This window comes from Camarhynchus parvulus, chromosome 2, assembly GCF_901933205.1.
Source record: "Camarhynchus parvulus chromosome 2, STF_HiC, whole genome shotgun sequence".
Taxonomy (NCBI): Eukaryota; Metazoa; Chordata; class Aves; order Passeriformes; family Thraupidae; genus Camarhynchus; species Camarhynchus parvulus.
The window spans coordinates 49437262-49458654 of NC_044572.1; the positions used below are offsets into that span (position 1 = coordinate 49437262).

At 36.0% G+C, this 21393-nt stretch overlaps 1 protein-coding gene across 41 annotated transcripts in view; it reads left to right on the top strand.

The window, feature by feature from the left end:
* Positions 1-21393, top strand: part of CLASP2 (cytoplasmic linker associated protein 2) — a 146777-nt gene that overhangs the window by 111697 nt on the left and 13687 nt on the right. For 13 of the 41 annotated variants that reach the window (XM_030971181.1, XM_030971192.1, XM_030971186.1 and 10 more), the window contains 11 exons: positions 2799-2822; positions 3272-3516; positions 4075-4138; positions 5987-5989; positions 9207-9370; positions 10072-10150; positions 10314-10364; positions 14879-15022; positions 18749-18892; positions 19235-19341; positions 20701-20854. In XM_030971181.1, coding sequence (XP_030827041.1) covers positions 2799-2822; positions 3272-3516; positions 4075-4138; positions 5987-5989; positions 9207-9370; positions 10072-10150; positions 10314-10364; positions 14879-15022; positions 18749-18892; positions 19235-19341; positions 20701-20854 — 1179 coding nt within the window. The remainder of the gene's footprint in view (positions 1-2798; positions 2823-3271; positions 3517-4074; positions 4139-5986; positions 5990-9206; positions 9371-10071; positions 10151-10313; positions 10365-14878; positions 15023-18748; positions 18893-19234; positions 19342-20700; positions 20855-21393) is intronic. The other 28 variants (XM_030971190.1, XM_030971197.1, XM_030971200.1 and 25 more) reach the window with 7 other exon arrangements.

The window sequence follows — 21393 nt, forward strand, 5'->3', positions numbered from 1 at the left end:
AGCCAGAAAACTTGTGGGTTGAGATAAAGACAGTTTAATATGGAACGCAAAAGCCATGCACCCAGGCAGAGCCAAACAAGAAATTTATTCAGTGCTTCCCATGAGCAGGCAGGTATTCAGCCATCTCCAGCAGAGCAGGGCCCCACCACACATAGCAATGACTTGGAAAGACAAACACCATCACTCCAAACATCCCTCTCTTCCTCCTTCTTCCCTCCACTTTATATACTGAGCATGTCACATGGTCTGGAATGTCCCTTTGGTCAGTTTGGGTCACCTGTCCTGGCTGTGTCTCCTCCCAGTCTCCCATTCACCCCCAGCTTCCTGGCCAGTGTGGCAGTAGGAAAAGCAGAAAAGGTCTCAGCTCTGTGTGAGCCCAGCTCAGCAATGACAAAACCTCTCTATATTATCAACCATGTGTTCAGCACAAATCCAGAACACAGCCCCACACCAGCCAGTGTCAGGAAAATTAACTCTAGCTCAGCTAAAACCAGCACAGCAGGTAGCATCTCATAAGTTTAGTTTTTGTTTTCCTTTGTTTTCAAAATGTTACACTAAGTTAAAACTGGTTATTCTCTTTTTTAAGCTGTATTGTTCTTTAAAAAGGTGGCTCTGGCTCCTCTGCCTTCCTGCCCCTGTAAGCCAAACTGAACACATGGTGTATTTTGCTTTTCTGATATTTACATCAGCAAGCTGAAATCCTCAGTTAAAGTCCTGATGCTATGAATCAGATACATTTTTGTCAATTATTGCATGCTATTTGCATCTCATTAAATACTTGTAAGTATCTGTTTTCTAGTTACCAGAATGCTTTAAAGGAATGGTTATTTCTCTGGTTTAAGAAAAACTGTTATTTTAAAAGTTAGTAAAAAACTGCAAATTAGACTCTAAATTACAGTCAGATATAAGTCAATAGAGAGAAACTAAATTTCAAACTCTGAAGAACTCTGTCATATTCTTAGTATGACTATTTATTCATTTCTTAGTTAATACTTCTTTCTTGACATACTAGTTTAAAATTTGTGTGCCTTCACTGGCATAGAGATCAGAATATCTGTGAAATCTTGCATAAGAAGTCATGGCGAAGTTGAGTGTATTTTCCCCTTTCTGTTATTACAAACTTGCTAAAAGTTTTCAGCATTAATGCTGATTTGTAAACTGGAATTCAGTCTGGATTTTGGAATAGGGAACAATAGAAAAACAGTCTATGGAACATGGAAATGTTCTGGCTATAACTGGAAAGCATGTGCTATGGTCCTCTCCACACAAGTGCATCACAAAGAGTATCTTCAGTACTTTTAGCAGCCTCCTAGCTTTCAATTTTGCTGGGAAAATTATCTAGTAAGAATATAAGTTGAGAAGAAAATCATGTTTCCTATGACTGCTCTTGAGGCTTTAATATGTCCTGCTTCGTTGAAGCAATAAAGCTGCTTCAGAGAAATAATGCTGCTAGAAATGTTAGAGGAAAATGAGTTAGTATATTTTAAACTAGAGTCTGACATTGCAAAGAAGGATCAAGAGCAGCATAATTTTATTATTGTAGCACTTGCATGCCTGGTACCTTGCCATGCTCTAAATGGTACAGGTTTTCCTGTACAAGGCTCCATGTAGATGAAAGTCTGGTAATACACACTCTTATTGTTTTACCATTGACTGAAGATTCACACTCATAGTGGTATTTTTAAAAGGTAGAATGTAGAGTCCTGTCATATGTAATATAAATTCAAAAATATTCCAGGTTTTGTTACTCTTTTTTATTTTATGAAAAATACTTGGCCAGTTTTAGTGGTGGTGAAGCCAAAGAGGTGTCAATCTTCTGCCTAAGGTCTCTTTTGTATATTGCTGTATAAAATGCAGCAATAATGGAAATCATTCCATATTTTTGTCTTTTACTTTAGTACCATCCTTGGCATTTCAGATTCATTTACTGAAAAGGTTTTTTTTGCCTTGCAGTGTCTCTTTTCCAAAACACTTAACATCTCTGTGATTTTTCCCTTCAGTTAATTCTCTTACACATGTATATATACTCGTTCTGTTGACAGTAAGCCTGCTTGTTACCTGTTGTATTGATTAGTTTGTGATTAGTATTGTGATATCCTTTAAGTTATTCCATGGTTAAAAATGAGAGCCCTGTGCAAATGGCAGTGGTAATTAAGGGGAAAATGATCACTTATACTACTATTTCTTTGAGTATGTAACGAAACTGAGTTTTTAAATGCTGACTTCAGCTCCAGAGTTTGAATGGCAAGAGCTGTTTTGCAGAGGTGTGTGGTTTTTTTTCATTTTAGGATAAATAGCTTTTCTTTCCCCCTTCTGATCTTTGGTATGTTGTGTTTTGTTTTGTTGGCTTGTTTTTTGTTTTAGGAAATTTGGAATTTTGCATTATGTAATCAATTTTTTTGTAGAACATTGACTGTTATTATTGCGATGACAAAATTTAGATATTAAATAGTTCAAATCAAGGCTTGGTCCTTAACTTAAAGTTGATTGTAAAGTAAAAATTGACTGCATGTGTTAAGTTAATGTGTTCATGCTGAAATATCACCACATAAGACACAAGATTTTGATAGAGAAGTCTTTGTGACCAACCTGCCCATGATATGTAATATTTTACTGGAAATGGAAACTTAGCAAACTACATCTTGACAATGTGCTAATCAGACACAGAGAGCTAAGAACAAAATTTACAGTAAGACTATATATTGTCCAGTGGCAGGAAGTTTATTACTCACAGTGCTGCTATGCCTTACCTTCCTGTTCTCAATTTCTGTTTCTTTTCGATAATTTACTGCTAACAGCTCTTAGGAGACATACGGACTAAGGTATAGAAACTATTTTTCTTCTTTAATAGTTTAATATTTTGATATTAACATGTTTGATACAAAATTAGTTAAAATGTCAAAATTTGTGTAGACCTCTGATTCTTAAATTCTGTAATGTATATAAAGCTATGAAGTGAAATAACTAACTTGCAACAGTCTTTTGCCACCCCATTATGCAATTTTATGGGTTCTTGAAAAAGACCTAAAGTTAAATGTTTCCTCAAACGTATGTCTTCTCTGCGTTTGCTTTGGGTTTATGTTTGGAATATTATGTAAGCCATACTTCAAAATATTTTCATTAACTTGGTTTGACCTGCTGAATGGTTGGAGTCATTTGTCACTGCAGGGAGTAGGGGTCACACCAGTTATTGAAACTGTTGGTCTTTTGACCCACTATTGTATCATCCCTTTGAGAATCAGTGCTGATCTGGGCTGTCTCTGTACAATAGAAGAAGCCCGTGCGAAGAAGATACGAATCGTACGGGATGTACTCAGATGATGATGCCAACAGTGATGCATCAAGTGCCTGTTCAGAGAGGTCCTACAGCTCCAGGAATGGGAGCATCCCCACCTACATGAGGCAGACAGAAGACGTGGCTGAGGTCCTGAACCGCTGTGCCAGCACCAACTGGTCAGAGAGGAAAGAAGGCCTTCTAGGCCTGCAGAACTTACTCAAGAACCAGAGAACTCTAAGGTAGGATGGCATCTCAATAGAGAAACATCTTGTTTCAATGTTGGTGGGAGGTAGAGAGGGAAGGCAGGGTGTGTCTTTGAGAGTAAGGTGGGGCAAGGAACGAGGAAGCTTTTCTCACTTCTGGCTACTAGTGTATGTTTATATACTAGTGGATGTATGAAATTCAAAATTGAGAATTATTGCCATACAGAGGGTTCATAAGATGCTTCCATCTTATGAAGGCCTTTTTTTTTATTATTGCTGTAATTTGGGGGGTATTTATTCAGAAGAAATGGTTTACTACTCACTATTAAAAACACCTTTTTCAGTATCTATGCTGTTACAAAAGTATGGTATAATACATGAGAAAGTTAAAAAGAGACATTTGAAGGGGTTTGAAGTCTCATTTTAGATGAAAGCTATTACATTTTTATCCATGTCTCGAACAAAACCTAATTTACTTGATTATTTGATTCAATATTTACTAGTGATTTCACTGATTGCTATGCATTAGTATTCTAGCAGAACTGGCAGGGGAGTTGACTAATGTTGACTAATGTATTGTTGTCATTTTGACAGTCGTGTTGAGTTGAAAAGATTGTGTGAGATCTTCACAAGAATGTTTGCTGATCCTCACAGTAAGGTATGTGTAGGTTTTTCTTATTTTCAATAAATTTCTGAAAACATAAATTAAAAGAAAGGCAGTTATGGTAAATTACATCAGTGATATTTGCATATGTAAAATTTCCCAAGCAAAAGTAGTTAATGGTATCAGATTTAAATTAATTTAATTTGGAGTTTTGAACAAGATAATTTTCCACCCTTTTTCTGGAGGATCATGGAAATAAAGTGAAGGTCAATGTCATACAAAATGCATTGAAGTAGTTTAGCACTTTGTGCTCAAAATTTGTGTTTTTAAGAAGTTGTTGTTTACAGAGGCCACTTCAACACAAGTGTAGATTTGCTTTCAATGAGAAGAAAAGGCTCAGTAATTTAAGTTACAAATTAAGTTGTCTGACTAAATCATACATAATCAGATAAACTATACCAAATGTGTACTTATTTATTTTCTAGGTCACTGTGTATTATCATAGGTTATGATGTCTTCCATGAATTTTGTAGATAGGGCTGGCAGTTGAGACTGGTGAATAATTTTTACATAATTTTTAACATATTTCATAAGGAGATTATACTTTGGTATAAAAGAAAATGTGCTTTTATTTAGTGTTGCTTAGGTAATGACTCAGTATGGATGATATAACAAGGAAAATAATGCTTCTGTTTCCTAAGACAATTAAAATCTTTTTAAGTGAGTTACTTTGCATGGTAGTATTTTAACAGTTTTTGTGGGAGGTGGGTTGCAAGTACAGCTTGGTTAAACATTGCAGTTTCTCACAGCAGAAGGAATGCAGGTAAGGAAGGAGTCTAATAAATGTAATAATGTAAAAAAAAACCCCTAACTTTATATTTTATTTAATTATGGGCTTGTTTGGAAGAAGTGGTATCTTTTATGTTGAGTATAACGTCCCGCTTTGTGTCAGTATTTCAGAACTAGTAAAATTATAAAGATGAATTCATAATAGGGTTTTATTTCAGAAGTATTGACTTTTCCCAGAAGAATCCTGAAAAACTACTTCGATTATGCAATACATTTTACATATTTTTAAAAATATGTAAAATTCTTTATTATTGCTGCAATGGAAAATTAAATTCAGAGTGATGAGAGGTCTTCACAGGTTAACTTCTGTGTTCATCTGTCCTCTTTATTTTTCCTGATGGAAAAAGTGACAGCTGCTATCTCTGACACCATGTATTTTGGAAATAACTTGCACTGCTGGCAACAACATGGTATTAAAGTTGATCACATACTGCAGAAATCCAGAAGAAAAGACTAAACCAAGCAGTTAATAAGAAAAACACATTACATAAAAAGTCAAAGCAGAGGAAAGAATATTAAATATTGAAATATTGCTGGAATATTTACTTTTTAAATGAAGTAATGACCAAATGGTTAATTGCAGCTTGGTTTAATTGTGCTTGTTCTGTGATAATAGAATTGCAGCAATGTATATGTCAGAGCTAGAAATAAAAGAGCATTTTACCTTTTAAATTAAGCCTTTAAAAATGTTATATTGACTTGTTCGGTTGATTTTCTATTTACTGGCCACTGTGATATGAAATAACATAGCTTCAAGAAAATTTGGCCTGTGTTGTAACCTGTGGTACAGCTGTTCCAGTCCCTGAAACCTTGCCTGCTTTTTGGTGTTGCAAAACTATTAATAGTTATCAATATGTTATCAGAAGAACCCTTTAAGTAATAAGAGTTCATGAGCTGTGATTTTTTTTTTTTAATCACACACATACGCCTACATAAATCTCATCTTAGACTCTACTAAAGTGTCTGTAGGAATTATTCTGTCATCACTTTTGTGGGATTTTATAAGGTTTACTTTAACATGATATCTGGATGGAGGGAATTACACAGAATAAGAGAGTAATAATATTTCAAGGAGAAAATGGGAGAATGACTTAAAGGACATGCCAATTGCTTATTTTAAGATTAAATTGAGTATCCCAATAAAATTACTTAAATTTGTCATAAAAGTTTTGAAGTACCTTTTTTGTTTTGTTTTGGTTTATATTCCATACAGGAACGTCGTATTGATGGCCACTAATTTGTGTGTTTTTATCTTTTTCCCTTTTTTGTTGTTTGTTTTGTTCTGTTCTGTTTTTGTTTCGTTTTGCATGCTGTCCCCTGTGTTGGAACTCTCTTTAGAGAGTAAGTTGGTTCAGTATTTGTTGGAAGCCTAACCTTACTTTGCATGAATGTGCAATTAACCCCTTTTCTCTATTTTTCTCCCCCAAAGAGTTCATGCAGTGTCAAGCCTTTTGCAATCATAAAATGCTATAAACAATTAGTAAAATGTGTGGTAAAGTTTCGAGATGTGCTTTATCTACTAATTAACTGACATTGTTTGGTTATGCATTCCTGCTTTGTATTGTGGTGGTTGGCACATCTGAAATAATTCACTTTAGAGGTAGATCACTTATAATTATTTCCATATCTGTTTATTTTTTTCCACTGTCAAATTATTATGAACTTCAACTTTAGATGGTTGATTTTAGTATTTTAGTTTGCATCATAAAAACAGAAACTGCAATTTTTGCAGTATCCACATACATTGTTCAACATATAGGTGCTTGAGTTCCATTTTCCATTCCAAATTCATCCTTTACCTTAAATGCTCTTTCAGCCTTCTTAAATTCTTCATGCTGAGACAAAATGATATGTTGAGTATTTTTTTAAAATGCAACAAAATTACTTGACTTATTTTTGTCAAATATTCTCTGTGGTAAATCTAAAATGAAGCAAAGCTTTAAAACAAAGCTGAGTCCTCAATTATGTGTATTTTTACAGCTAAAACATCAGGACAGGATCTTCAGAGTACTTTAGCCATAGTGAATCATAATTCACTTTATAATGATTTCAGTTTAAGCCACTTTACATGTTTGAAGTGTCATAAGTCCATATTACTCCATCAAGTCAGAGCTTGTAACCAGTTTGTTTGGCTGCCATGTTTTAATGGAAAAGCCATGTGTGTCAGTGTCTGCAAACTCAAAGAAACCGATGCAGGTCTAAATTCTGCTGAGCTGTGAAGTTCAGTGTGAAGGATTTTTTGAGACACCCCCCCCACACACACACACAATGTAACCTTTATACCACCAGAACTTGTTTGTTTGCCTGAGTATATTTTCCCCTTACTTCTTTAGGGCTGTGAAAGCCAAAGACTCCATATTACAATACAGAAAGTACATATTGGTTTGGTTTTGCCTCTGTCCTATAACTGTGGCTACTGCTTGTAGCCACAAAATTCTGTATAGTTTCAGTTTAGCCTGAGACAGAAGATGCTTCCAGTCTTGCACATAAAAGTCTTGTCCCACTACTGGCACTTAATTTTGAAACCTCAGACTTGAATATACATCTACACAGACAGCACAGAAGTTGGCAATATTTTTTCCCAAATTTTAAACTTAATTTATCCCAAAAGCAAAGTTAATTAAAGTAGCTATTCCTGCTGGGCTTTATATTGAGTAGGGATTTGTATTGTTTTCTTTCTAACACAGATTTTCAGTATTTAAGATACCTATTAAAAATTTTTCCCAAGTCTCCAGTAGATCCTGAAAGAGTCATAAAAGACCTGGTTAAAAGGGGACCTCAAGGATGGCCTGGCCCAACCTTTCCTGATAAAATGAATCTGAATCTATTTTTTATTTCTAGTGTAAATTTGGAGGCAGTACTTTAAGAGATACTTGTATGGAATTCTTCCTCTTTATGGTGCGAGTTTGCTTTCCCTGATTTGATGATGATCATGAAAAACAATCGAATTTCCTCAGCAAAGAAGGTGTGCAGCAGCCTGTGCCAACTCCTCCTTACTGCTTCAGTTTCTTCCACTGCTGTGGAAGAAAGTCTACTTCCATGTCCTAGTGTGTGCAGCTGTGTGAGGTGTGATCACAATCTTGGGGTTTTCCACTCTCACAGAAGCAGCAGAATTTGGCCTAATGACAAAGCAGGTCAGCTGCAGGAGGATGTGGGGTTCCAGTCCTGGCTCTGCACCAGCTCTTCTAGCCTTGCACATGTCAAACACTCCGGAGGCAATATCTGCCCAACCCTCTTTGCACCACAGCAATGCTTCTGTACCCAACTCTGTGCTGGAGTGTGTATTGTGAAGGAACCTTTTTCAGCTCCAACACCCATTTTTCTTGTCAGAGAAACAGGAGACCCATAGGCCACACAAGTATAGAGTGTGGCCTATGAAATCCTGATTTCACTCTTAGGTTTGGAAAAAACTTAAGACAGATATATTAAAAGAGCTCTTTAAACAAAGTTACCTATTTGTCACACCCTCCCTTCCCTCCAAAAAAAGCCTTCTTCGTGGTGTGAGTCCAATTAAAAATACACGGTTTTGGTTCTTTTGGTTTTGTTGTTTTATTTTTATTTTTTTTTACCTGATGCAGTCTTTTCAACATTATTTGTTGAAAAGAAGACAATGGATATTATGTTTTCAAAAATGAAAGTTCTTCTGTGTTTTAAACACCTGCCAATCTGAAATCTATTGTGGCTTTTTTCCCTACTGTGGTGAATAATTTTGTGTTGGGATACCTGCGATAGTAGAAGAAGCTTGTTCTGTTCTACAAATATTTTCTGTACAGGAACTGGCCAGCTGTCATAATTTTGCAGTATTTAATAATGCAGATATTTAAAATCAATATTTTGCCAAGGAATTCTAGCAGCTTTTTTGGTTTTAAAAAGAAAGTGGTTTAGTAGTCTTTGAGTCATATGACAAATCAACTTAGTGATAGAGCTTGAGAGGGTAAAAAATAAAGTTTTACTGGAAAAATTGAGGTTGCGCCAGCCATCACAGTAAGCATTCCTTTTCTTGACGAAACTGCATGGAATACCTAATTGTCAAACTTCTACAGAAGTCGGCTAACATTTCCAAAGTAATCTTATCTCAAAATCCAATGAAAAAGCAAGGCAGATTTCTTTCTTTTCCTTCCTTTTTTAATTTTTTCCTGCTTGGCTGCAAAACACTGCCTTTCTCTGCCTCTGATTCCCTTACTGCTTTCTTCGTTTGTAAGTTCGGCATACGTCAGTGTCGCTTCCTCTTTTGCCCCATCCTACCCTCTTTCCATCTTCTTCTGCCTTGTAGGTGTTCAGTATGTTTTTGGAGACCCTGGTCGACTTCATCCAGGTCCATAAAGAAGATCTGCAGGACTGGCTGTTTGTACTGCTGACACAGCTGTTGAAAAAAATGGGTGCTGATTTGCTTGGGTCTGTACAAGCAAAAGTTCAGAAGGCACTTGATGTCACAAGGTAATGAGCTCTTTAAAAAGTAATAGTAACATATTTGTTAGCTATTTTCAAGGTTTTTGCTGCTTTTATTTTTTTTGGTGTGCTGTTTGATTTCTGGAAAAATGCACAGTTCATAGCAGATCGTGAAACTCGAATAAACCTTATTGCTTCAGCATTTTGGTTTTGTGAAATGACTCCTAATTGAAAGGGTTTGAGTCCTCAGTGCTGAACAACTAATATGATACCACTTACCTGATTCCAAAATGTGCATTTGAGACATGTATGTTTGTTGTCTCACCTTCTGTTCAGTGATGTAGAAATTGTGTTTGCACTTCTTTATTTTGCTGTGTTTCACTGGAATATTCATCTCTGCATCAGCATTAACTTTTAAGGAGTTATGGTAATAATGGATTTGCTTTCTGTCTTCCCTTCCTTCTCCCCAGATTTCGCTAATAGCCTGATTTCGAATCAGAATTCTAGCATATCATTATTATATCATTCCTCATTACTTGGATTACCTGTTCTAGCTATAATTACTTCATAGCAGGAATTCCTTAGGTGTTGTCCTGAACATGCTAGGTAAATGTTTCTGAAAGGTCAGATACAGTGGCAACTGGTAGCAGTTTCAGCTTTACTGAGAAGGGTGAGGGCTTATTTGGTGCCTCTCAACAGTTCTTAAAAGAAAATTTTATGTAGCTTAACATTATTTTGTTTGTTTTCAGGGAATCTTTTCCAAATGACCTCCAGTTCAGTATTTTAATGAGATTTACTGTTGACCAGACCCAAACACCTAGTCTGAAGGTAAGACTTTTTAGGCTTGCTTTGCAGACAGAAATCATCATTAATAGAAATTTGCTTGTCTTAATTTTTGAATTTGGATTGTTATTTTTGTTTTGTGTAAAAACAAAAAAAAAAAAAAAGAAAAGGTTTTCAATTAGTGGATTTTGTTTTTATAAACTTTCAGACAGTCAAGCCAGCACTGCAGGACCAGCTTCGCTCTTTTTGGAGCTCAAAGGTTTTTGTCTGAATTACTGTCTTTATTCTTAACCCTATGTGAAACTCTTACAGTGTTACCAATAATTTGTATTTGAATGCATTGTATGCTGCTACTAACCTTTGCGAGAAACTTTAAGCATGCAGATGCTCAGTTTTAAACATGATACTAGTATGAAAATGTTTGCTGCAAGAGAGATCTAATAAAAACAGTACAGTAAAAATGAGCAACAGAAATGTGGCTGCCTAACATCAAGCTGGTTATGCAAACTCACTCTATCAAGTCTTTCCTAATTTTATGTTTGTGATTTCCCATACTTTTTCCCTAGTTCATATATATATTTTCCTGTGTTCAGCCTGATAGGCCTTGAGTTATTTTAAATTATTCTAATATTAATGTGAACTTGAGTTACTACATTAAAAATCAGCTACTTCTGTGGTACACTCCTCTGAAAGCAGTATGTAGCTTTATAATTACACACATTTCTACCTAAGAATCGGTAGTCCGTAGAACTGCCAGTATATCTGAAAAGTAAAAATGTATTCTGTGGTACATTTGCAGTTCCAAAGAGTGTTGATTTTAGAACAATTGCATCAAATCCTAAGAAGATTTATAAGTGATGAGAATGGGGAAATAACAAGCATATGATAACTGGCATCTTCTGCTCTATCCTGCACGAAATATTTTTACTCCATTTGATACTTCACAAGAATAAGACTTTTCCAGTTATGTTGAACCTGAAGTCACATGAATATGCCTTTTTTGTCTACAATACAGTAAAACTTATATTTTTAAGCTTTTGAGGACAGTTGATACGTTGACCACTGTTGCTTCGTAGAACTGTGTTAAAAAGGGACTGCTGTCATTTATTGAAGACAGCAAATGAGGTAGTAAAAATCAGTTTGTTGTTTAAATGAATCCTTGGAACAAATTGAGATTGGTTTTATTTTGCTTGGTTTTCCTCCCCAGGAAGGTGAATTTGATGGTTGAGATATGCCTTTTTCCATACAGTAGAGTGTAGCTGTTAAAGGTGTATCAAGCACATTTCAAAGCTGAGAGTGTAGATTTGGAACAAGACATGGACTCTTACTAGGCTGTTTTGGGACTGAGTTCAAGATTATTCCCTAAATGGCCTAGAAGGAATTCAGAAATACAAAACACTTGATGGAAAGACATTCTGACAATAATTTTGAGAGAGAATTCTGAAATCAAGATGCCAGTAGAAGTTATCTCCATAGACGAACACCTGTTAGCTTGAAGCAAAGTACTTAGAATGAATTTTTGTGATGGTAAATTATGTAACTGTTTAAGAGAAGGTAAGCTTTTTTTTCCAGAAGAAAGTGGAATCTGCCCCTTACTTCCTTTTTATGTGGTAACTACAACTTCAAGATTCAGACAGTAAAGTTATTTATTGCCCACAGATCAGAAGTATCTATTTAATATCCACATTATTGAGTATTTTGCCTAAATCCCATCTTCAGTGCACCCAGATAGAATAATTGAAATAATCAGTTGGTGTGGTCAAAACCCACTGAATAATTGATAATCCTAGAGGACTACTCCAATTCTTGAAGTCTTGAGCTTTTGTTCTTTGATAAATTATTATCTCATTGCTTTTCTTCTAGGAATATTGAGAAACAGCATTCACTGTGACAGGAATAAGTCAGAGAAGGGATTTTAAGCATCCCCAAAGATGGTCAGATAGGAGGAGGGAATGGTAGATCAGAAATTTGAGCTGTGTAACAATTCCCTTCTACAAATTACTTCTTCGTCTTTTTCACATGATAGTAATAAATAATCACCATCCTTTGGAGTAAACTGTCATTGTCATTCTTCCACTTAAAAAGACAGCTAAGTCTCAGGCAGTAAAACTTGAGCTTTTAGAGGGGCCACAGAGATGGATTTGGATAGCTGGGCAGTAAGAAGGCCAACCATAGAGAAGATAGAATTCTACTGACCTAATCCATGAGGGATGCAGTTTAGTGTACTGTGCTGTATCTGTCATGCTTCTGCAGTCATTTTACACTTAGGTGTGGTGGATTACTGAGACACAGTTTAGAGGTGCCAGATGTATGTGTCTGGTTGGGTCAAATGTTTGGATGGGCGTAGGAATCAAATATTCTAGGTGGGATATAATCTATTTAGCTCATTTTTGCAGGTGCAAAACATACAGTTTCCAAAGGATGGATATTTTCCTGAATTACATTTCCAATAATCCCTTAATTTTTCGTTTGTTTCATATCAACTCGGCCTCATTGAGGAGTTGATTTAAGCATTGTGACCAAAGTTCAAGTTTCTGAATCCTTCTTTATTTTGAAAATCCTGATTTGTTGACAAAGGTTTTTGCCACAGTTGATCAGAAGATTTTTTTTAACCTAAGTCAGCATTAAAATTGCTCAGTTAAAAAAAACCCTGAGTAACACAGATTTGCAAAAATTTATCTTTAGTGTCTGTTTTAGTCATTTGATTATATAATGGCACAGGCAATCACTCCTAAGTATTCAGTAAGTTGGAGACAGACACCTGGGCAGTCTGAAAGTAACAGTAATGAACAGCTTCATAGAGAGTGGTTTCAACTTAACAGCAAATACTCATTATAAGAATTCTGAGATGCTTTCATTGCAGTCCAAAATTTTTTCTCTCAGAAAGACTAAATGGATTGTTGAAGAGTGAAATAGATTGTTGAAGATGTTAGCCTTTTTATTTCTAAATTTCAGCTCTGTACGTAGTTACTGGAGATATTGGCAAAGATACTTCTAAAGTAGATTTGCTGCTCTTATGGAGTTTTACTTCAGCATGGAGTTTTTAATCTGTAATAATACTGACCACAGAAAGGTGTAGCCCTTTCAGAATTTCTTACCTCAAAAACAATTAGTAAAAAATGCTTTTTTTCAAAATAGCTGTCAGGTTTAGCTTTGGGAATCTGTCTCACTGTGAAAAGCTCTATTAGTAAGAACTCCCTCCATTGATTTTCTGTTCAGTGCTGTTCTGTCCAAGAGCTTCCATTTTTGCTGAAGTCTGTACAAGTTCCTCAGGAAGCAGTTCTTCAAACACTAAATAATCCTGTTCTCTCACATACAGTACTTCAGAGTCTTTTCATTGGGAGAAATACCTCTGGGTATTCTAAGTGTTACAGTCCTTAACAGCAACCTTTAAGTCTTACATTAGATTTATTTAAATCCTCAACAGTCAAATGTAGTGATGTCACAATGGTTTCCCTATGTAATCTAGAAATGTCAACTATTGCTTTGAATTTGGAAAGCCATGTGGCCTAAGGTTTTTTGCTGCAGAGATGTTCATGGCTTGTTTTTTTCCTTGGAAAATAGCTAGCAAATAGTGTGCATTTGTAGATATTGATCTGCATAAGATGAAAGCCTTCAGCTGCTGCTTGGTGTAACTTCAGAGAAGTTGAGCTTTAACAGCTGCTTTGGAAATGAAGTATTCATTATTAATCCTCATTTGTGTGTGCCAGTGTATCTTGAGATTTTAATTACTTGCAAGTTTCACGACCAAGAGAAATTTCTAAATAGCTTTGCACAGAACAATTGTACTACAAGCCATGAGCAATACACCCAGAAATAGATCCAGAACTCTTTCTCTCTGGTTATGATGGACATAGGTCTCTCCCTCTTGGTAGGTATTTCTGGTTCACTATAATTACTAGTGGAAATAAAAGCAGCTAAACATGATAGATGGTCTAAATAATTGTCCACAGCTTTCATTGACAGATTGAGTGACAAATTTCTGAGGTAGTAGGAGCTGAGGAAGTAAATATTTTAGACATACACAGGTGTAATAGACCTTTGCCCAAAACTGTGCAGTGGTGCAGTATTGGAGAAAGCAGAGAGGGGCTGCAGCCTGGGATGTACAAAACAGGGATTCTGCATAAGGAGTCAAACAAGTTTGTGGAGTAAGAGAATGATCAGATAAATGAGGGAGCTCAGGAGGTTTTCTGTCCTCCTGGTAAATCTATGTCTCTATCATCTGAATATATTCAAACAAAGTGTGCATGTGATCAGTCTTAAGTCTTTCCTAGAAATGCTATTCAATACATTTTTTAGTATTTAGTGGGAAGATTCCTGTGGCTTATTTCCAGAGACTGTGACTGCTCTACCTGATGTTTTATGAAAAAAGCATTGAGTGTTAACTACCTGGTGGGAGCTAGTAAGAAGTAATCATTGGTTCATCAGATGATGTTCATTTTTCATTTTAGCACTTGAAAAACTTTCTTAATAATTCCGAATGAATCTTTTCTTCATTTCTTTTTTTTTAAATATAAGCTTCTGCATATGCAATGATTCATGTCTTTTAGTTGCTAGCAGTGAAATGTAATCTTTCTATGAGTATTTGAATGTCTTCTTCAAATGCTGAATCTATTTGTAGATTGTTTTATTGCAGAAAAAATTATATTAATGCTGAAAACATAGTTTAATTGGAAAAAAAATCTTTGTTTTAGGGAATGAACACTCTGTGAGCTCAATTGTTCTTGCAACCCACCGTTTTTATTGTCCACCTGACTCTGTTTCTCTTTGCAGGTCAAAGTTGCAATCCTAAAATACATAGAAACTCTTGCGCAACAGATGGACCCAGGAGATTTTGTAAATTCAAGTGAAACTAGGTTAGCAGTGTCTCGAATCATCACCTGGACCACAGAACCTAAAAGCTCAGATGTTAGGAAGGTATGTTTGTTAATGTGTCCTTAGAATTGCAATACGTTTCAGGTAATTAAGAATATTTAAGTAAAAGTTTTAAATTAACATCTTGAAACTCTCCATTACGGTTGTGTTTATATGTATGTTAGTATGTTGAGATTTTGTTTCATAATTTATCATTCTTCATTGCAAGTACTGTCTAGTACTAAAATCTCTTTACTGGCCGTTTTTGGTACAGTTTTAATATTACGTCAGAGACCAGCCCCTGTGATACTGAATAGCACATTTGTAACAAGAGTGAGTGGTAAATTTGGTAGCAAACTCAGTCTAATCTCTGTTGGGTTTTCTAGAGTCCTTTTTTTTTAACAACAGGTAGGTAGAGAGCTGTTGAACGTTGGACAAAGAAAGTGCTTTGATAAGGTTATAGGCTTATTGTTATAGGCTTATTCTTGTAATGCTGCACTTCCAGTGCCAACCTCCCTTTTCCACATAATCATGTGAAGTGAAAATTAAGATTTGTGAGCTACATAGATACAGCAGGGATACTAAATAACGATAAATATACTAGTGCTGTCTTGGAAAAGGTTTTTAAACAGCACTTCAATTTGTAGAAAGAAAAAAATCTTTTCATTTTATTTGCAGTTTGATGAAATAATTTTGTTGTTCTGATAGTTACAGGTCATCCTGTGTAGCTGCCATTTCTAGCATGTAAACACTCCAAAAATGTTGTACCTTTTGTGGTTCCTCAGTGCAAGTCTTTATGACAAAGAGAGCTAACTCTTCTCACTCTTTTTCTGTCTATTTCTGCAGTTTGAAAAGCTGCAACAATTAATTTGTTGAGATTTGTTTTGCTACTTTCAATTAAGTTTGAGTTTTGGCAGCTTCATCATTTCTGGAAAGAGCAACTTAACTTCCTTTGTTTAGGAGGGATGTAGGAAAGAATAGTAGGAGCTATCTTACAAATTGTAATGTGAAGAAAACAAAAATAAAAATAACTTACAAGACTTTTTGGTATCTAGAATGTTTGTAATACATAATAAAAAAAACACCAGAGTTTTTGTATTGGAGGTAATGTTTTAGTCATTCAGTTCTTGTATACTTCATAAGTTTGAGAAAACAGTAATAGATTACATCCAATGGATTCTCCTTGCCTGGGTATCGTGTTCTAGTAACATATAAAAGATCGCAGAACAGGAGGAGAATTGAAGCAGCACTATCTTCTAAACCTGTGATGTTTTAGTACTGAGACACGTGGCAAGCTGTCTTATCTGATGGTTCGTAACCCTAATAAGCATTTTTATGTCAATAAGTAACTGAATCATGCAAAGAATTACCAGTGAGTTTATTTATCTGGAACACCTTAATTATTTAAGTTTTCAGAATTTATTTTTCTTTCCATAACACAGCTCTTTGAGGCAACTAACAGTAAAAATCCTTTAACTGTTGAAAATAAAAATTTGCCAATAAGAAGTCAAAAGAGTTATTCTGATAGTATAAAATGTTTAATTCTCTTAACAGTCTTCTCAACCTGCTATCACAGCCTTCTTAATTTTATTGGGTGTAATAAGCCTTATAGAACTTGGTGTAATTTCTTTAAATTAAAAGCTTTTTCTAAGTAATTTTTGTGTAATTCATGGGTTTGGTTTTTTCCTTAGCAAAAGCAGTTCTAGTGCTAAGTATTATGAAAAATCCTAGTTTATTAGTCTCACATTGGGCACTCTTAGTATAGTTCAGTGACATGGGACTTCTTTCTGGAAAGTAAAATTCTGTTTCAAAACTTAGATTTCTTCTAAGATTAGAATGCTTCTGGAAGAAGTTTGAATCTATTCTTAGAAAATTTCTAAGAAGAAAGCAAAACCAAAGAAATATTTCTAATCCTTATTTCACTCTTTTAAAGATTATCTCTATCTGAGATAGTGATAGTGAGTGAATTTAAATCTCAGCAGAGACCTTATGCTGGGGAGAACAAAAACCTCTAAATACTCTAAAATGCAGGATTTCTTGGGTAAGGAAGAAAGAGAGAAAACAGACAATTGCATTGAAAACCTTCTGCAAGTCAGTATCGATTTTGATACTGTAGGCAGAGCTTCATTTTGGGCAGACTTGATGGTATCAGTTTCTATTATGATACAATCCTGGACTAGCTATTGTGTTCTCTTAATAGCAACTTAAATAGACAGAGTAATAGAGAGTGGGGACTGGCTAACGAGACTGAAAAAAGAAAGTGGTGATTGCCAAACCTCTGCTCAGCTGTAAATTTGTCTTGGTTTTTCTTTGTATCAGTTTTGATTAAAAGACTGACCATTAGAAATTACAAGGACAAGAGAAACATCAGACAGATTGCAGAGGACATTCAGGGTGATCATTTGAAGGGAACACTATCAAAGGGACAAGGAAATTAATGTTAAAGGAAACAACCAGTCACGAGTATGCCAAGATAATTTGTGGCAATCTGACATGCTAGGATTTTTGTTGTTTAACTTAATACTGAGATGTGTGCAGGTATGTGTGCTCCTACCTTGGCTCTCCACTTTTAATTAAAAAATGCTACAGTTCATTGCTCTGGAAGCAAAAGGAGGGAAATAAATATCTAAAAGAATTTTCTAAACTACTTACTTGAAGTGTATTGGTGGTTAAGCAAGCTGCCTATCATTCTGTCTAGCATGAAGCACTGGTTCTCTCCAGTGCATGGCAGACCTTGAGGGTGAGCTGTATAAACTGCCCATAGTTGGTTAATCTTACAACCACAGTCTTCTGCTACAAAGAAGTCATTCTGCAGAACTTCCTCCAGCTCTCATTTGCACTTGTTAGTTTAGTGACTGTGTTGACAGGTTTGTTATACTATCCAGTGAATCTTCATCAAACTGTACAAACATTACTTAATTCTTTCAATCAACAGTTCCTGTACTAGACAGAATCCAACTCTTGTGTAATTTACTGTGTTGCTTTGTCAGTAGAGAGCGCTGATTTTTTTATTCAGGTAAATAAAAAATCTGCAGCATATGTAAAACATGCTGTAGGATGAATGTGATAGTAAAGGTGAACTGATTAAATTGAGAGTACGGGAGGTGACATCCAGTACAAACTGCTCCACACTTTTCGTCTTCACAATATGTAGTCAGCTAAATTCCATTGCCCATTACATTTGCCTACCTTTTAGAAAGGTTAAAGGAAGCAGAGGCAAGGTTAACTAAGTAGCTTGGCTGTAGGGTAAGTTATGAGGAGTATCCAGTGCTGTGATCACTACTGTCTCGTTCCACATTAGGGTATCTTGTTTGGTTGGGTTTATTTTAATTTCTACAATGCCAACTGTTCCTTTTTAGGCAAGTGTGTTACGATCTGTAATTTTTTACCACTTGCAGAACTCAGTAGAAAGGATCACATGCTTGCTCCTACCTGGAGTGTTTCATTTCTCTCTCTAAATTTATTCAACTTCCCAAACTCTGAAAGCCATTTTGCAAATTCCTTCATTATTTTTTTTCAGTAAGGATGTGGGGCTAGGGGGCTTGAAAAGCACGTTTCTGAAAGACTGTTTGTTACAGTGGTAGTTGTGTGCCTGAATTTATCAAAATCAGAACTTCCGGCTTGCCAGCAAATATGAATTTCTTTTGTTCACATCTGTTAACATCTTTATTCAAGCTTGATCAAGACTTAAGTTACATTTTGTGATTACTACTCATTATGGCATCTTTTGCTGATAAAATTACTTTGAAACTCTAATTAATGTCTTCAGTTTGTGTTTTCTTCTTGTAGGCTGCACAGTCAGTGCTGATTTCCCTTTTTGAACTCAACACTCCAGAGTTTACAATGCTGTTGGGTGCTTTACCAAAAACATTTCAGGATGGAGCCACAAAGCTTCTCCATAATCATCTCCGGAATACAGGCAACAGTGGTCAGGTATCCACTTCTGTTACTTTTCTTTCTGAAGTTACTGTGTGGAAGCCTACTTAGTAGCTCTCCATGGAATGTCTTTTCTCTTGCCTCTGCAGTTACAGTTTCTAAGTCCATGTCACTTCCAAGTGACTTCATAGGCTTGGGTGTGCTTCTTAAGAGTAGTTTGTCTTGTGCTTTCTGATTTCAAAGTTACACGCGATTGAAGTTACTAGTGATGGGTTAGACAATCCAGGAATTTAGTTGAAGCTCTTTAAATGTTTCTGGGCACCAGAAAAATAAATACAGTAAATTAAAAGGGAAGCTTTTAGTCCTACTAAGTATCTTTTCTCACCTCTCCTCCTCCAGGGATCGATGGGAAGTCCTTTAACAAGACCTACTCCACGCTCCCCAGCAAGTTGGTCAAGTCCTCTCACTTCCCCAACCAATACATCACAGAACACTTTGTCACCAAGGTAATGTAGACTGGTGGTGTTAAAATTCCACATCTAAGGCTTATAACACCTTGTCCACAGTGTAACCCCAACAATGAAAGCGTTGGCAAAATTTTGCGCAAAATGACATATGCTCAGAAATAATCACTCTTCCTCCATAGAATGAGACTGCTCAGCCTCCCAGAAGGGTCTGACATGCTGGTGTGAGGTGGGAGAGAGCTGTTCATCTTGGAATGCAAATGGATTAGCAAGAGAACAAACCAAAGGGTGCTTCTCTGACAATTGTTAAAATATGTCATCTGATGTCATGGTTTAACCCCAGTTAACAACTAAGTATCATACAGCCACTCAGTATCCCATGGTGGGATATGGGGGACAGTCAGAATATAAAAGATATAGAGATGAGATAAAGACAAGTAATTAGGTAAAGCAAAAGCTGCATGTGCAAGCAACAGACAATGAATCTGCCACCTCTGATGGGGGGTCAGGTGTCCAGCTGTCCCTAGGAGAACAGGGCCCCATCACTTGTATCAGTGACCTGGGAACTCAAGTGCCATGACTCTGAACATCCCTCCCTTCCTCCTTCCCTCAGTGATAGATGCTTAGATGGTGATGCCATATGGTGTGGAACATCCCTTTGGTCAGTGGGGTCAGCTGTCCCTGCCGTGTCCCCTTGCAGCTCCTTGTGTATCCCCGGGCTGCTCCCTGCCGGGGCTTTGTGAGGAGCAGAATAGGTCTTGGCTCTGTGTAAGCACTGCTCAGCTGGTACTGGAACAGCCCTATGGTAACAACCCCATTTCCAGCACAAATCCAAAACATAGCCCTTCAGCCAGCTACTATGAGGAATGTTAAGTCTGTTCCAACCAAAAGCAGCACACTGGGTCGTCAAACCAGATTTAAAACTGGGGAGACAAAGAAGTAATGGTTTACAAGTGTTTTTTATAGTAATGATGTTGTCAGCGAAGTGGACAACTTTGTAATTTTGCTTTTACCAGTCAACTTGCTGTTGAGTTTTATCAGTGGTCCTTACTTTAGGACTTTTTTCAGAATAAGAGGAGGGTGTAAAAATTCCAGTTGTTTCACATTCAGCAGAGTAAAACAGAGCAAAACAAGTTTTTCTTCAGGCACTTGCTGTTACCTAATGTAGCTTTTCCCTTACCTACTTTCAGTGCTTTCTGTGTCAGTGGTAGTACACTTACTAAGGCATACCATAATACAATTTTGTATTGTGAAGAGACAGCTTTCTTAATGTATTTCAAGAAAAGTAATAATTTTAGTAATATTTCCTGAGTCTCTGTAGTTGCCTGCTAATGTAATTTAAAAGTACAGATCACAAAATAATTCCATCTTACTTCCTATGTCGTTCTCCATGGCCCACAGTGCATTTGACTATGACACTGAAAACATGAATTCTGAAGATATTTACAGCTCTCTTCGTGGAGTCACTGAAGCCATTCAGAATTTCAGTTTTCGTAGTCAGGAAGATATGAATGAGCCTGTAAAACGAGATGCTAAAAAAGATGATGGTGATACAGTGAGTATTTAAACTCTTTCCATGTTGGTATCAGCAAACTAAGCTAGTGTCTGATTGATTGCAGATAAGAAAGTATCTGTTTCAGGAGGTTTATATTCTTCTTAAATTGGGCATTTCTCATGAATTACTTAAAAGCTTTAGAAAAATGTGCTTCTTGTCTTGAACTGCATTTTGGAAACATAAATGCTGATTTTACATAGCAAGGTCTGTGTGTTTAACATGTCAGCAGTTTAGAAATCAGTGATCTTGCAGAACAGCTGAAATTATTTTTTTGAGACATTTGCATCCTGATATATGTTTTTCTGAATGTTTTATTTTATTTTGTATACAGCCTGTGGGCTATTAAGATGCACTATTTAAGACTCCTGTTTCTGTGGAACTTTGGCTGTAAGATTTGTTGAACTTGCCACATGTAAATATGCTTAAACACATTTTTAATCACTTTGCATCAGACTTGTAAGATAAAATACAATTATTTTTGGTTTATGATTTTTTTGGATAACATATACCTTTTTTTCTGTTTTTTTTTTGTTTGGTTG